The 14496-nt window shown below is 32.1% G+C and overlaps 1 protein-coding gene across 1 annotated transcript; it reads left to right on the top strand.

The window, feature by feature from the left end:
• Window positions 1-241: 241 nt before the first annotated feature.
• On the top strand, window positions 242-13621 carry LOC110899681 (protein FAR1-RELATED SEQUENCE 5-like). The gene is made up of 7 exons (XM_022146572.2): window positions 242-440; window positions 607-687; window positions 1314-2115; window positions 2194-2389; window positions 12277-12428; window positions 12660-12846; window positions 12959-13621. Exons 1-7 carry the CDS (start codon window positions 242-244, stop codon window positions 13619-13621), a joined length of 2280 nt encoding a protein of 759 aa, XP_022002264.2.
• The last annotated feature ends 875 nt before the right edge of the window (window positions 13622-14496 follow it).

The following is a 14496-nucleotide window of genomic DNA, read 5'->3' as shown; positions in this document are numbered from 1 at the left end:
TTGATGGGGATGGTGATGTCTGTCCACGCAGACTTCCTCCTTGTTTCAAACCTCCTTCTTGTCATGCTTTTTAATAAATGCTTATAGTACTTGGGAGACTTTCTTCTTCTCTCCCTTGTTACTCTCACAACCTTCCAATATCATATCTTCTCATCAGCTTTTTCATTTCATTTATTCACACCATAGAGAATGTGTTAAAGAGAGAATCCTTACTCACCATTGAAGAGACTTTGCATTTAACATGGCTGATTCGAACAACCAACAACATCTAACTGTTGCCGGCGGTACGGAGGTACCCAACCTCAATGATGATCCCGGTTCACCCTTAAATGTTGTCCCACATAATCTTTCACTTCATTTTGCATTTAATGAAGATGAAGATGCTTTGGGTGAGGGTAGAGTTTCTTCAGATCCTGAACCTATTTCTTCAGAGATTCCACGTGAGTGATGTTATTTTCTGTTTCATTAAATGTACAGCTTTAAATGCTTGTGTAGATTTTCGTTCGATTCATGTTGGTTCCTTTCTTTTTTCTGTTGTGTAAATTAAGGATTTCTTTGTTTAGATGTACATTGGATTCTTGTTGCTTATTTTTTTTTTATGTGTAGCCTCTCTTCTGAATCAAAATGGACAAAATGATGATGAAGATGGTGTTCAAGATTGTACTTTTACTCAGTTGCTATCCACAGGTCATTGTTTTTATCTATAGTTTTATTGTAACACCCCATTTTTTTAATGTTTGTAGTTTATTATTATTATTATTACTATTATTATTATTATTATGATTATTATTATTATTATTATTATTATTATTATTATTATTATTATTATTATTATTATTAAACAGATGATGTTTTGGGTAGTTTGGTTGAAAATGTGGTATTTTTTTTCCAAGGCAAAAACAAGTGTAACCATTTTTTTTAAGAAACAAGCTTTTAGAAAACATGTCGTTACACTTGTATTAAGTTTTTATATTTTTTTGGAAACAAAGGTCTTGAACTTGGTACTATGGTTAGGTTATATATGATAGTATGTATTGAAAAGGTGACACTATCGCATACCATAATAATAATTTAGTAAGGATACGTTAACAAAGTATGACATATGGTCACCATTAAAAAAATGCAATAGCATCTACACTTTTTTGCGTCATCAATAAAATGTACTTCCACGTTTTATTTGAATTTTTTGGAAAACGTGTTAATGTTGTATTTTTGGAAACTACAGTATCAGTATGTTATGTTTTCATGTTACAAGTAAATTTGTTTTTTAACCTATACGTGTTATAATTTATTAATCAATACATTTTTTCTAGGTGTTCATGCGGACGAGGAATTTTATGTTCACCACACACCCAATGAGACTAGAATGTGGTGTCCTAATGTTCCTATTGTTTTAAAGCCTGTTGTTGGTTCTGTTTATGAAACGTGGAAGGATGTGTTCAGTATGTACAAGGACTATGCTGTGTATTCTGGGTTTTCTATTCGTAAGGGTCAAACCAAGAGATGGAAGGGGGTTGTCACTCACCAGTACATAAGGTGTACTAAATATTCAAAACCACAGATTAAGCGTAAAACTGATACTTTGGAGCATTCAAGCTTGACTATTAGGCAAAGTAATTTCACAGTGACAGATTGCAAGGCTAGTATACTGGTTAAGTTTTGTGAGGGCAGCTCTACGTGCACAGTGGTAGGGTTCAATGAGCACCATAATCATCCGTTTGTTGAGCGTTTCAATCGTGACCTAAGTAGGACTTCAAGGAAACTACCATTTGCATCGAAACAGTTTATCCATAACATGAGTTTGAACAGAATTGGTCCGATTGTTTCTCACAGAGTTTTAGTGTCCCTGATGGGTGGACATCACAATGTACGTGGCACGCCAACTGATTTTAAGAACTGGAGCCAGTCGGTTAGGCTTTATATTGGTGATCGTGATGCGCAACTTGTTATAGATCGTCTCAAAGAAAGATCTGAGAGCTTACCAGACTTTTACTATGAGTTTGTTGTTGAGAAAGGGCAATTGAGATCGATTTTTTGGGCATACGAAATTTCCAATATAAACTACGAGGTGTTTGGGGATGTGTTAGCTTTTGATGCGACTTATCACACTAACAAGTAAGGTTTTTGATAGTTGCACTTTTTTTCCCTTTAACATATTATTTAACTTTTGTTTTTTTTTTCTTTGTCGCACAGGTACAACATGATTTTTGTTCCTTTCACAGGCGTTGATAATCATAAACAATGTGTGACATTCGGTGCTGGCTTGTTATTCAATGAAACCACTGAGTCTTACAAGTGGTTTCTTGAATCATTTCTGAAGGCACACAAGAAGCAACCAAAGTTAGTTCTGACGGACCAGGATCCTTCAATGAAAGCTGCCATTTCAGAGGTTTTCACAGACTCTCGGCACCGCCTTTGCATGTGGCATATTATGAAGAAATGTCACACCCCAACCGATGGCGGAAACATCGAGATGAGACGTACAAACTGTTCAAAGACATCATAACACTAGTGGTGACAATAATTAAAGTTTATTTCATTGATATTCATAAGTTTCATACAATACATAGAAAAGTTCAAATACATAACATAGATTTGGAAATTTAAATAGTTGATGGGTTTCTAAGCCATCCTAGTCTTTTCTTGTTTTTTTCTTGGATCCTCAACCTGCAGTATGCATTTAAAATACAATCAACAAATAATTGCTGGCGAGTATACAGGTTTGATATAGCATAATAGAGTTAATAGTTTATCAAATCTAATCCATGTGAACAACTGATATTCAATTAACTGTCATACTCGTAACGATGAAATCCACATGTCCAAACCATAGTTACGCAATTAACATAGCCTAACCCTCGAAAGGGTGGTAATAGAGTTAATAGATTAAACCTAACAATACCCGTATATACGGGAGGGGCGTTACAACCTACAGCGCTGCCATTGTTAGGGGAGGCTTGCAAAGTTAATGAACATGTAGCCATAGATGTTAACATCAGCACAACATAGATAATCAATGATCAAGTAGTTTCACAATAGTATGGATAGATTGTGCAATGAAAGTGTTTATCATTGTGTTTTTAATATAGGAAATACATACTACACCCAAAAGTGTAAAATGGAAAATGGGTCAAGTATACTCACATTAGAGTGCGTTGCGTATTTCTTGGAATAAGATTAAGAATAATAGATTTCCCCAAGAGGATGTGCACAAGAGAATTACCCTATTAAGTTTGAAAGGGTTTGTTAATTATTTGGGAATTTATAGGTTACCAGATAACAAGGCAAAGAACATTAACATTTCTAAGTTATGTAAATCATATGCCTTATATTTTCTATGTAATAATATGTGACGAATAAATAGGTAAAATAAAGATTAATCCCAAAATATCACAAATAGAATTACCAAAGTATTGGATTAAATAAATAAGAATTTAAATATGTATATAATTATTTTAAATTAACAATCTAAAATAAATAATCTAACATTAGTTAACAATTCTATAAATAATAAACTTATTTATAAAATTCTAGTTATATTAAAATAAGATAATAAATCTGAAAAATTGAATAATAACTTCTGAAATAAATAAATAAGTGCAATATAAATTCTGTTTTTATAAATATAAAAATTCTGATTTAATGCATATATAAACAATAATTCTGAATTATATAAATAAACAATAAAAATTCTGAAACAACTAATATTCTGAAATAATTAATAAAATTCTAAAAAAAAAAATAATTCTGATATTTAAAATAGAAATTCTGATTATATAAATAACACAAATAATAATTCTGATATTTAAATAATAACTCTGATTATATAGATAACAAAAATAATAATTCTGATTTAACAATAATAATTCTGAAATATATATAATTCTGAAAATAATAAAAATTTCTGAATTAATTAATAATCCAGAAAATAATATTTCTGTTTATAAAATTCTGTTTTTAATTAATTATTCAAATTCTGATAAAAATATAATTTCTGAAAATCATATTTTCTGATTAAAATATAAATCTGATTTTAAAACATTAAATCTGATTTTTATAAATAAATCAAATGAGAATTCTGATTTTAAAAACAAAATATCCTGATTTAAAATAAATAAATCTGATTTATGTAATATTTCATATATAAATAAATAGGTAAATATTTCTGATTTTATTTTATTATTAGGAATCAGATATTAACAAATATAAACCTGATTTATATATTAATATAATATAAAATTCTGAATTATATAATAATAATAATAATAATAATAATAATAATAATAATAATAATAATAATAAGAATAACAGTAATCGTATGCATATGAACGGAAAACGGGAAAACGAAACGGAATTCGTAAAGTTACCGGACGGTTGCGGCACGGCGGCGAAGTGGTGGCGGTGCGGTGGTCGACGGTGGAGAGCTCCGGTGGTCCTCGGTTTTCCGGCGAGTCGTGAAGGTCGGTGGATTCGGGTGCGGTTAAGGTTTGATCGAGTTGTAAAGGGACGAAGATGATGAAATGTGGTCGGATATATATATAGGGTGAAGAGGGTCGGTTACAGAGTTGAAGGGTCGAAGTCCGATCATCTGCCAATCGGAGAAGACGATCAACAGTCGGGCGGTTTCTTTTTTTTTTGATTCAAATTCAGCATTTAATGCGTGTATAAATACGATTCCGATCCAGTTTGTTCACATGTTGGGCTATAGCCCAGTTGGTTGTGCGTTGATTGAGTTGTTGAGGGACGTGGGTTCGATTCCCGGGTCACGCATGTTCTTGGGATTTAATCCCTTTTTTTAATACAGTTAGTTATAACTAACTGAGTTAGCCACTAACTGAGTTTTCCAACTCAGTTAGTGCTGCCCTTTAGTAGAAACTAACCAGGTTAGGTTATTTAACCGGGTTTTCACTAACGGGGTCAGATTCGTTAACGGAATTGTTTAAAACCAATAAAATTTAGAAAATAATTATTTATTTAATTTAAATTGTTATTTTATTCATTTAAAATAATAATAAAATAGTATAATAATCAAATTTAACCCAAATTTCAATATTTTTACCGAATTAGCGTATAAATTCCCAATTTTTGTACGGTTTAGGGTAATCTCTTGGCAACAATGAATTTAAGAGCTGAGATTAAGATGTAATTCCACTGTTTCAACGTGTTTAACATAGTTTCAACGTGTTTAACATAGTTTCATAGTTTCAATGATTCATAGTATTCAAACACAAAATATGGATAAAATCATGCAATTTCATTATGATTTCAAGTCTCGAGTACAATTTTGGAATTTGAATCAAGTACAACAAAGGTACAACTTACAAAAGTAGAAAGTACAAGTAGACTTTCCAAAAATGGAAAGTTTGAAAATACGAAATGTTACAGTCTCCCCTACTTTAGGAGATTTCGTCCTCGAAATCTAAGAGGAAGACTGTTGAAAAGATGGCATCCAAGGATTCCACAGAGAGAATAGATGAAACTTGATTGTGAATGGGAGTCATATCAAAGACATGGAATAATAGAGAATAGTGGGAGTATGGAAGTGAACGATTGACTCTAAGTGGATGCAAGTATAAGAATGGCATAAGTATTGGATATACAAAAGTTGCGTAGTAAGAATGGAGTTTCGTCTTGGATAATCGGACATAATGCGTTTGTAAGTTGTTTAAAGTTTGCATTAGGTCCAAAAAGGTGTGCAAAACACTGAATTTCTCATGGCACGTTTCACGAAAGTTTGGTAACGTGGTGAAAACACTTATATATAGGATGTACCAGCGGTGTATCCACCATGTTTTGACCATGTTACGTCCGTTTCGTTATTCGTGTCATGTTACGTTCCATGTCTTACCATACACAGTAGTACACTCTATGGTTCTCATGCGCTTATTACTATAATCCCGTGTGCACCCGCGATTATACCAATCGTCGCATGATCCGCATAGCTTGTACTAATTTGCGTATGAATCAAGGTATACATAAATTTTGAAAATAAGATTGTGTGCGTATAAAAATGTAACATGTAAGCATGTTCGCGTTCCAAATAGTATAAGACTAACGTAAACGAATCCTTCGGGTTTCGCCCGTGTACATGTGCGAATGTATAAATTTTGAGTAAAAAGCATGCCAGGAGTGTGAGCAAAAGTATAAGCATAACGTGTATTAAAATGAGCATAAATGTGAGCACAATTTGAGCACAAACGAATGACGTGAGTATGGACAAAATTCGTATAAATGAGAGTACAACAAAAGTACGTGTATAACATAAATCGTATAAATGAGAGTATGAACACAAGTATGAGTGTGAATACGAGTATAAATATGAGTATAAACATAAGATGCATGAGTATGGTTGTAAATGTGAAAATTAAGTGTAAAACATGAATGTTTAAGTACGAATGGAATGTATGAGTATATATATATATATATATATATATATATATATATATATATATATATATGAGTGTAAACGTGATCGTATAAGTACAAGTACAAGTATGTTGTTGCGACTATGAGTATAAATATGAGTACAAGTGTAAGCATACGAACGTATTGTGGGGAGTACGTGTGTAAATATGAGTCAAAGTATAGACACGAAACGTGTCGTGGTAGTTATGAGTATATAAATACGAGGATCATAACAGACGTGAGAATGTGTCTGAATATAAATACAAGTATAAACATAGCGGTATCAGCGTATACGCAAATTGCATACGTATGAATGTGTATATGATTATAAGTAAAACGAAGGTGTATGAATATGAATTTAAGTATCACGTAAATGTATAATTGTGAGTGTGTGTATAAACGTAAAACGTATGAGTTTTGAATCGTGAGTATAACATAAATGCGTAAGTGTGAACATAAGTGAAAGCATAAAATGTATAAGTATGGACGTAGGGATTAATGATTTTGTTTATAATATAAAATTAAAATACATGAGTTTATGCGCATAAAAGGTTTAAAGTTTTGAATATGAAAGGAAAAAAAGAGAACGAGTGACACGCGTGAGATTGTTGTGAGATATTGACTAAAACGTGTAAAATGATGTACATATATAGTTGTTTGTGCAAAACGTGAAGTTAAATTAGATTGAGTTGTCCGGAATGTAGAATCTAGTTTGTGAATTGTAAAGGGAATATAAAGGAAAACATCTTTTGATTATGCGAAAGGATACTTTGTAAAAGAATGGAAGTGCTATTATGGTTTTAAAAAAAAAGAATTTTCATAGCTGAAAATTTGTCGTCCTTATAAAGTTTCCTTGCCCACGCGTTTTGAATTTAATTAACGTATCAAGCGAGGTTTTGAAAAGTTCTTCGAATTAAAAAGTTTGCATCGTTTTAAGAAGTTTTTTTTTTTTTTTTTTTTTTTTTTTTTTTATATTACTAACTTCGAAGTTTACAGATTCTGGTGAAAAGGTTTAACCTTAGGAAAAGGAATTTTGGTATATGAACCTGGTGATCGTGAAAGGTGTCCTTAATAAAATGTTTTTGTTGATCTTGAAAAGAGTTTTGATAACTGATCGGATAATATTTGTAATATTCTGTATGAAAAGTTGGTTTGATTCTCAATTGGAAATTTAGAATTCTTTAGTATAGTGATGCGAGATGAGTGCGTTTTAGTAATTACGTGGAATACGAAATTTTGTGGGCAATAGATTTATTAAACTGATTAGGGTGACAGTAGTATTTTGTGAAATTTTTGAAATCGAGGAATACGCGTTTTTGGTAACATTGAAAATTTTTGTGTATGCGAGCGATGTGAAAATAGATTATAGAATAGGAGATACGTCTAAATAACTGAAGCATTTTGAAATACATGATAAATGATTTAGGTATAAACATGATCGTGTTTACGCAATATAATCTATTAAAGAAAGTATTGGTAATGATCACCTAGGTAAGGGAATCACCCCAAATCCGTTTGTGAGGTCGTTGTAAGATGAGAAAAGAAGCGAAGTTAATCGTCAAGGTAAGGAAATCACTCCTATCTCGATGATATGTCTTCACTCGTTGTTACGAAAGTGTAATTAAAATTAAGTGAAATTATGCATGCTAATGATGTATAATCGTATGATGTATGCGCAAAAGTGAAATCCTAAAAATGGTTCAAAATTGACAAGGAAGAGTTTCATCATAAAAGATCGAAGATAATAAAGTGTACATCTGATAAAAAGGAACTTGGATTTTCTGGGAGAGTGAGAGTACTGACGAGATGATGACATCTAGAAATTCAAAACAAGAAATGGATGAGACTTTTAATCATAATGTTTTTGTTTAGGAAAATTGACTTCATGTATGCATCACATAGCACATAGTTTCTCACATGGATCACCAAATAGTTTCACATAGTTTAACATAGTATTACACATAGAATGATGTTTCACATAGAATAATGAAAGCAATATAAATTTAGTTTGTTCACGAAAGAGAGTAGTTATTAATTGTTTTGGATTGCGATAATAACGTGCTTCGTGTTCCCAAATTTGAATTGAAGATAGCGCTCAAATATAAATCACATGATAATTGAGATAGCATAAAAAGAGATTCATCATAAAATATGGAGTGTCACGGAACGTAACATAGACTATTCCAAAGTGAATCGAAGTCCTTTTCGGATTAAGGAAACGTGTTTTGGCCTAATAGACAAACACTCTCATCGAGGAGCGACTAACGATGTTTGTCCTTCCAGTTACTACACGTCCTTAATCGATTGGGGAAAATCGAAACTTTGGCGAGATCGAAAATCAAGGAATGGGACTAGTTAACAAGATGCGAGTTTCACCTCTAACTTGATAACATCGTACCCTAACGTGGTTGGTACTTATCCTAAGATAAGGGTCCACTAGAATATGAAATGGAAAACTCCCAACAAGGTTTGGATATCACTCCTAACTTGAGGGTAGATTTCGTGCAAAAATCAAAGTATAGCTGAGTGAAAATCATCACCAAGTGTGGGAATCACCCCTATCTTGATGAATCATTTCGATTGTGTTGTAAGAGTGTCTTCAAAGCTTCCAAGTGTGTATTGTGTTAGCCTTAGGAAAGGCTTGTATATTAGAAGTCCAAAAGAATAGAGAGAAGCAAAGAAGAGAGAAAAGGATAATGTCTTTAACAGCAAGTAAATGAGAAAGCTCCTAAACTATAGACTAGGCAAGCAAGGCATTCCTAATTCCCTATAGTTATGGCTCTGATACCAATCTGTCACACCCCAACCGATGGCGGAAACATCGAGATGAGACGTACAAACTGTTCAAAGACATCATAACACTAGTGGTGACAATAATTAAAGTTTATTTCATTGATATTCATAAGTTTCATACAATACATAGAAAAGTTCAAATACATAACATAGATTTGGAAATTTAAATAGTTGATGGGTTTCTAAGCCATCCTAGTCTTTTCTTGTTTTTTTCTTGGATCCTCAACCTGCAGTATGCATTTAAAATACAATCAACAAATAATTGCTGGCGAGTATACAGGTTTGATATAGCATAATAGAGTTAATAGTTTATCAAATCTAATCCATGTGAACAACTGATATTCAATTAACTGTCATACTCGTAACGATGAAATCCACATGTCCAAACCATAGTTACGCAATTAACATAGCCTAACCCTCGAAAGGGTGGTAATAGAGTTAATAGATTAAACCTAACAATACCCGTATATACGGGAGGGGCGTTACAACCTACAGCGCTGCCATTGTTAGGGGAGGCTTGCAAAGTTAATGAACATGTAGCCATAGATGTTAACATCAGCACAACATAGATAATCAATGATCAAGTAGTTTCACAATAGTATGGATAGATTGTGCAATGAAAGTGTTTATCATTGTGTTTTTGATATAGGAAATACATACTACACCCAAAAGTGTAAAATGGAAAATGGGTCAAGTATACTCACCTTAGAGTGCGTTGCGTATTTCTTGGAATAAGATTAAGAATAATAGATTTCCCCAAGAGGATGTGCACAAGAGAATTACCCTATTAAGTTTGAAAGGGTTTGTTAATTATTTGGGAATTTATAGGTTACCAGATAACAAGGCAAAGAACATTAACATTTCTAAGTTATGTAAATCATATGCCTTATATTTTCTATGTAATAATATGTGACGAATAAATAGGTAAAATAAAGATTAATCCCAAAATATCACAAATAGAATTACCAAAGTATTGGATTAAATAAATAAGAATTTAAATATGTATATAATTATTTTAAATTAACAATCTAAAATAAATAATCTAACATTAGTTAACAATTCTATAAATAATAAACTTATTTATAAAATTCTAGTTATATTAAAATAAGATAATAAATCTGAAAAATTGAATAATAACTTCTGAAATAAATAAATAAGTGCAATATAAATTCTGTTTTTATAAATATAAAAATTCTGATTTAATGCATATATAAACAATAATTCTGAATTATATAAATAAACAATAAAAATTCTGAAACAACTAATATTCTGAAATAATTAATAAAATTCTAAAAAAAAAAAATAATTCTGATATTTAAAATAGAAATTCTGATTATATAAATAACACAAATAATAATTCTGATATTTAAATAATAACTCTGATTATATAGATAACAAAAATAATAATTCTGATTTAACAATAATAATTCTGAAATATATATAATTCTGAAAATAATAAAAATTTCTGAATTAATTAATAATCCAGAAAATAATATTTCTGTTTATAAAATTCTGTTTTTAATTAATTATTCAAATTCTGATAAAAATATAATTTCTGAAAATCATATTTTCTGATTAAAATATAAATCTGATTTTAAAACATTAAATCTGATTTTTATAAATAAATCAAATGAGAATTCTGATTTTAAAAACAAAATATCCTGATTTAAAATAAATAAATCTGATTTATGTAATATTTCATATATAAATAAATAGGTAAATATTTCTGATTTTATTTTATTATTAGGAATCAGATATTAACAAATATAAACCTGATTTATATATTAATATAATATAAAATTCTGAATTATATAATAATAATAATAATAATAATAATAATAATAATAATAATAATAATAATAATAATAATAATAATAATAATAATAATAATAAGAATAACAGTAATCGTATGCATATGAACGGAAAACGGGAAAACGAAACGGAATTCGTAAAGTTACCGGACGGTTGCGGCACGGCGGCGAAGTGGTGGCGGTGCGGTGGTCGACGGTGGAGAGCTCCGGTGGTCCTCGGTTTTCCGGCGAGTCGTGAAGGTCGGTGGATTCGGGTGCGGTTAAGGTTTGATCGAGTTGTAAAGGGACGAAGATGATGAAATGTGGTCGGATATATATATAGGGTGAAGAGGGTCGGTTACAGAGTTGAAGGGTCGAAGTCCGATCATCTGCCAATCGGAGAAGACGATCAACAGTCGGGCGGTTTCTTTTTTTTTGATTCAAATTCAGCATTTAATGCGTGTATAAATACGATTCCGATCCAGTTTGTTCACATGTTGGGCTATAGCCCAGTTGGTTGTGCGTTGATTGAGTTGTTGAGGGACGTGGGTTCGATTCCCGGGTCACGCATGTTCTTGGGATTTAATCCCTTTTTTTAATACAGTTAGTTATAACTAACTGAGTTAGCCACTAACTGAGTTTTCCAACTCAGTTAGTGCTGCCCTTTAGTAGAAACTAACCAGGTTAGGTTATTTAACCGGGTTTTCACTAACGGGGTCAGATTCGTTAACGGAATTGTTTAAAACCAATAAAATTTAGAAAATAATTATTTATTTAATTTAAATTGTTATTTTATTCATTTAAAATAATAATAAAATAGTATAATAATCAAATTTAACCCAAATTTCAATATTTTTACCGAATTAGCGTATAAATTCCCAATTTTTGTACGGTTTAGGGTAATCTCTTGGCAACAATGAATTTAAGAGCTGAGATTAAGATGTAATTCCACTGTTTCAACGTGTTTAACATAGTTTCAACGTGTTTAACATAGTTTCATAGTTTCAATGATTCATAGTATTCAAACACAAAATATGGATAAAATCATGCAATTTCATTATGATTTCAAGTCTCGAGTACAATTTTGGAATTTGAATCAAGTACAACAAAGGTACAACTTACAAAAGTAGAAAGTACAAGTAGACTTTCCAAAAATGGAAAGTTTGAAAATACGAAATGTTACAAGAAACTTCCCACCAAGGTTTTATTAATTTATGAATCTATTTTGAGAAGTTTTTTTTTTTTTGTTTCATTTATTTTAACAGTTTTTGTGTTTTCATATGTATAGATTGCTGGAGGCCTGTTACAAAACTCTGAGCTAAGAGCATTGATGCATCGTTTGGTGTGGAGTATTCACATGAAGCCATCTACATTTGAGACGCGTTGGCAACTTTTGATGGAGGAATATGGGTTACAAGATCACGACTGGTTGAAGGACATGTACTCAATTAGGGACCAATGGGTACCTGCCTACTTCCGTGACATCCCAATGTGTTGTCTGATGAAGACTACATCAAGATGTGAAAGCTCTAACTCAAGCTTCAAGGTCAACTCTTCTAGCGCTAACACACTAGTTTAGTTCATGCTATGTTACGAGACTAGGATAGACAATCAGCGTTACAGGCAACGTGTTGCAGAGTTTAAAACTTCATCTAGTGTATTCATGGACAGTTCTGACCTAGCTATTGAGAAGCATGCTTTTGAGTTGTATACACATGCAATTTCTACAGAAGTAAGAAAAGAGATATACAAGGGGAAATTGTTTTGTTACATTGTAAACACGGAGGATTGTGATGATGGTTGTGTTTACTATGTGAATCAATTGGACAAACGTAACAATGCAACCAACACATTTACGGTAACTTTGCTGGGCTACTTTGCTGTATCCTTATAGTTGCATTTTTTGTTTTAAGCTATTCATTATGCTTTTTTTCATAGAAGCTTAATTATGTGTTTTGGTGTTTTTATAGGTTATACTTGAGTTGAGTAACCAGTCGGTATCCTGTTCATGCAACAACTTCATCCGTATTGGATATCTGTGTAGGCACATTTTTTGTGTTTACCGGGTAAACAATATTGAAAGAATCCCGGCCCAGTATGTTGTTAAGCGTTGGTCTAGGGACGTGCTTCCTAAAAGTTTATTTTCTATTGAGAGTCGATATGGCGTTGACACTCGTCCACAAGCTGCTGCGAGAAGTCAGATTCTTGAGATCGTAACTGAATGTGTGGACGCATTAAGAAGCGATGTTGGAGGACTTTCCTCTTTCGCTGAGCAGATAAAGGAACTGAAATGCAAGTTACTAAATGGAGGACCAGTTGATGACGAAGCCAACAATGATAACTATGCTGCTGTTGAAGAATTGCTTGGTGTTTCTTTAGATGGGGTCGTAACTCTCGACAATCCAGACGGGATCAGGAACAAAGGACGCGGCAAACGCCGGCGATTGTCTAGAGCACCTCAGGATGCAACGAGCAACTCTGCTGTCAAACCTCCCAAAACACCCAGGCTTTGCCGAACCTGTATGAAGTACGTGACTGGGCATGATTCAAGAAATTGCAAGAAAAAGAAGAACAAGAATAAATCGGGTAACGAGGACGAGGACTCAAGCTCTGCGAGTCAGGAGTCCACTTGATTTGGTATTTTTATGTTGATGTGTGTGATGTGCGTGTTTTGAAAACTTTTATGACGCCAGCTTTTTGGTCTCCATTTTAGTGGAGCGCAAGTAAACTTTGATCAACCCTTTTGGACATGCACATGTTTGCATGTGTAGATTATCTGAAAGTCGATGCACATGCATATGTTTGCATGTTAGGATGTATGTGGTTTTGGTATGTCGTATGGTTTTAAGTTTAATGACTATGGTTTAACTGATCAGTTGCATTATGAAATGATATCCCTAATGTTGTGTTAGAAGTAAACGTTGCATTGTTTGTTGAGATTAAGAAATGGGTGGTACTTAGTTGGATTTATCCTTTGTTAGTATGCTAATGATATTTTCGTTAGTATGTACTTGTTGATGTTTCGTTGAAGCTGATACCTTTTTATGCTATGTATTTTTTAGTTTTTTTTTTTTTTTTACTATGTTACATTTTTTTTACCATGAGTATTTTTGTAGATTCTTTGCTGTGTTTGAATCTGAGATTTTTCAATCTTATGGATTTTTTGTTTTTTCTTATACCATGTTACATATTTTGGTCGTTACATCCATTTTACGTATATAATTAGTTAGAAAATGACCCTTTTCGTTACAAAAGCCAGTAACAAAAAAAAAATTATATGCACATATAGTAGTTTGTGTTTTTTTTTCTGTTTGTATTTTTTTTACAAAACACTAGCCGTAGATACATTTTTACATAATACATACAACAAGATGTATCTTTTTGTTAATTTTTCCTTTTTTTACCTGGCGATGCATTTAATTTGTCATTTACTTTCATATCTAATCACCACCATCCTTTTTCATTATAAATAAGTTTCAGCACCCCCCAATGTGTATATCCCCAAAGC

The sequence above is a fragment of the Helianthus annuus genome, chromosome 2 (genome assembly GCF_002127325.2).
Source record: "Helianthus annuus cultivar XRQ/B chromosome 2, HanXRQr2.0-SUNRISE, whole genome shotgun sequence".
Lineage (NCBI taxonomy): Eukaryota > Viridiplantae > Streptophyta > Magnoliopsida > Asterales > Asteraceae > Helianthus > Helianthus annuus.
This window is presented reverse-complemented; position numbering and strand designations above follow the sequence as displayed.

Excerpts from the sequence above, each read along its gene's own strand:
- LOC110899681 (XM_022146572.2), top strand. The coding sequence starts at position 242 with ATGGCTGATTCGAACAACCAACAACATCTAACTGTTGCCGGCGGTACG. Across the intron at positions 688-1,313 it reads TACTCAGTTGCTATCCACAG|GTGTTCATGCGGACGAGGAA; the intron begins GTCATTGTTTTT and ends CATTTTTTCTAG. Across the intron at positions 2,390-12,276 it reads TGAAAGCTGCCATTTCAGAG|ATTGCTGGAGGCCTGTTACA; the intron begins GTTTTCACAGAC and ends TCATATGTATAG.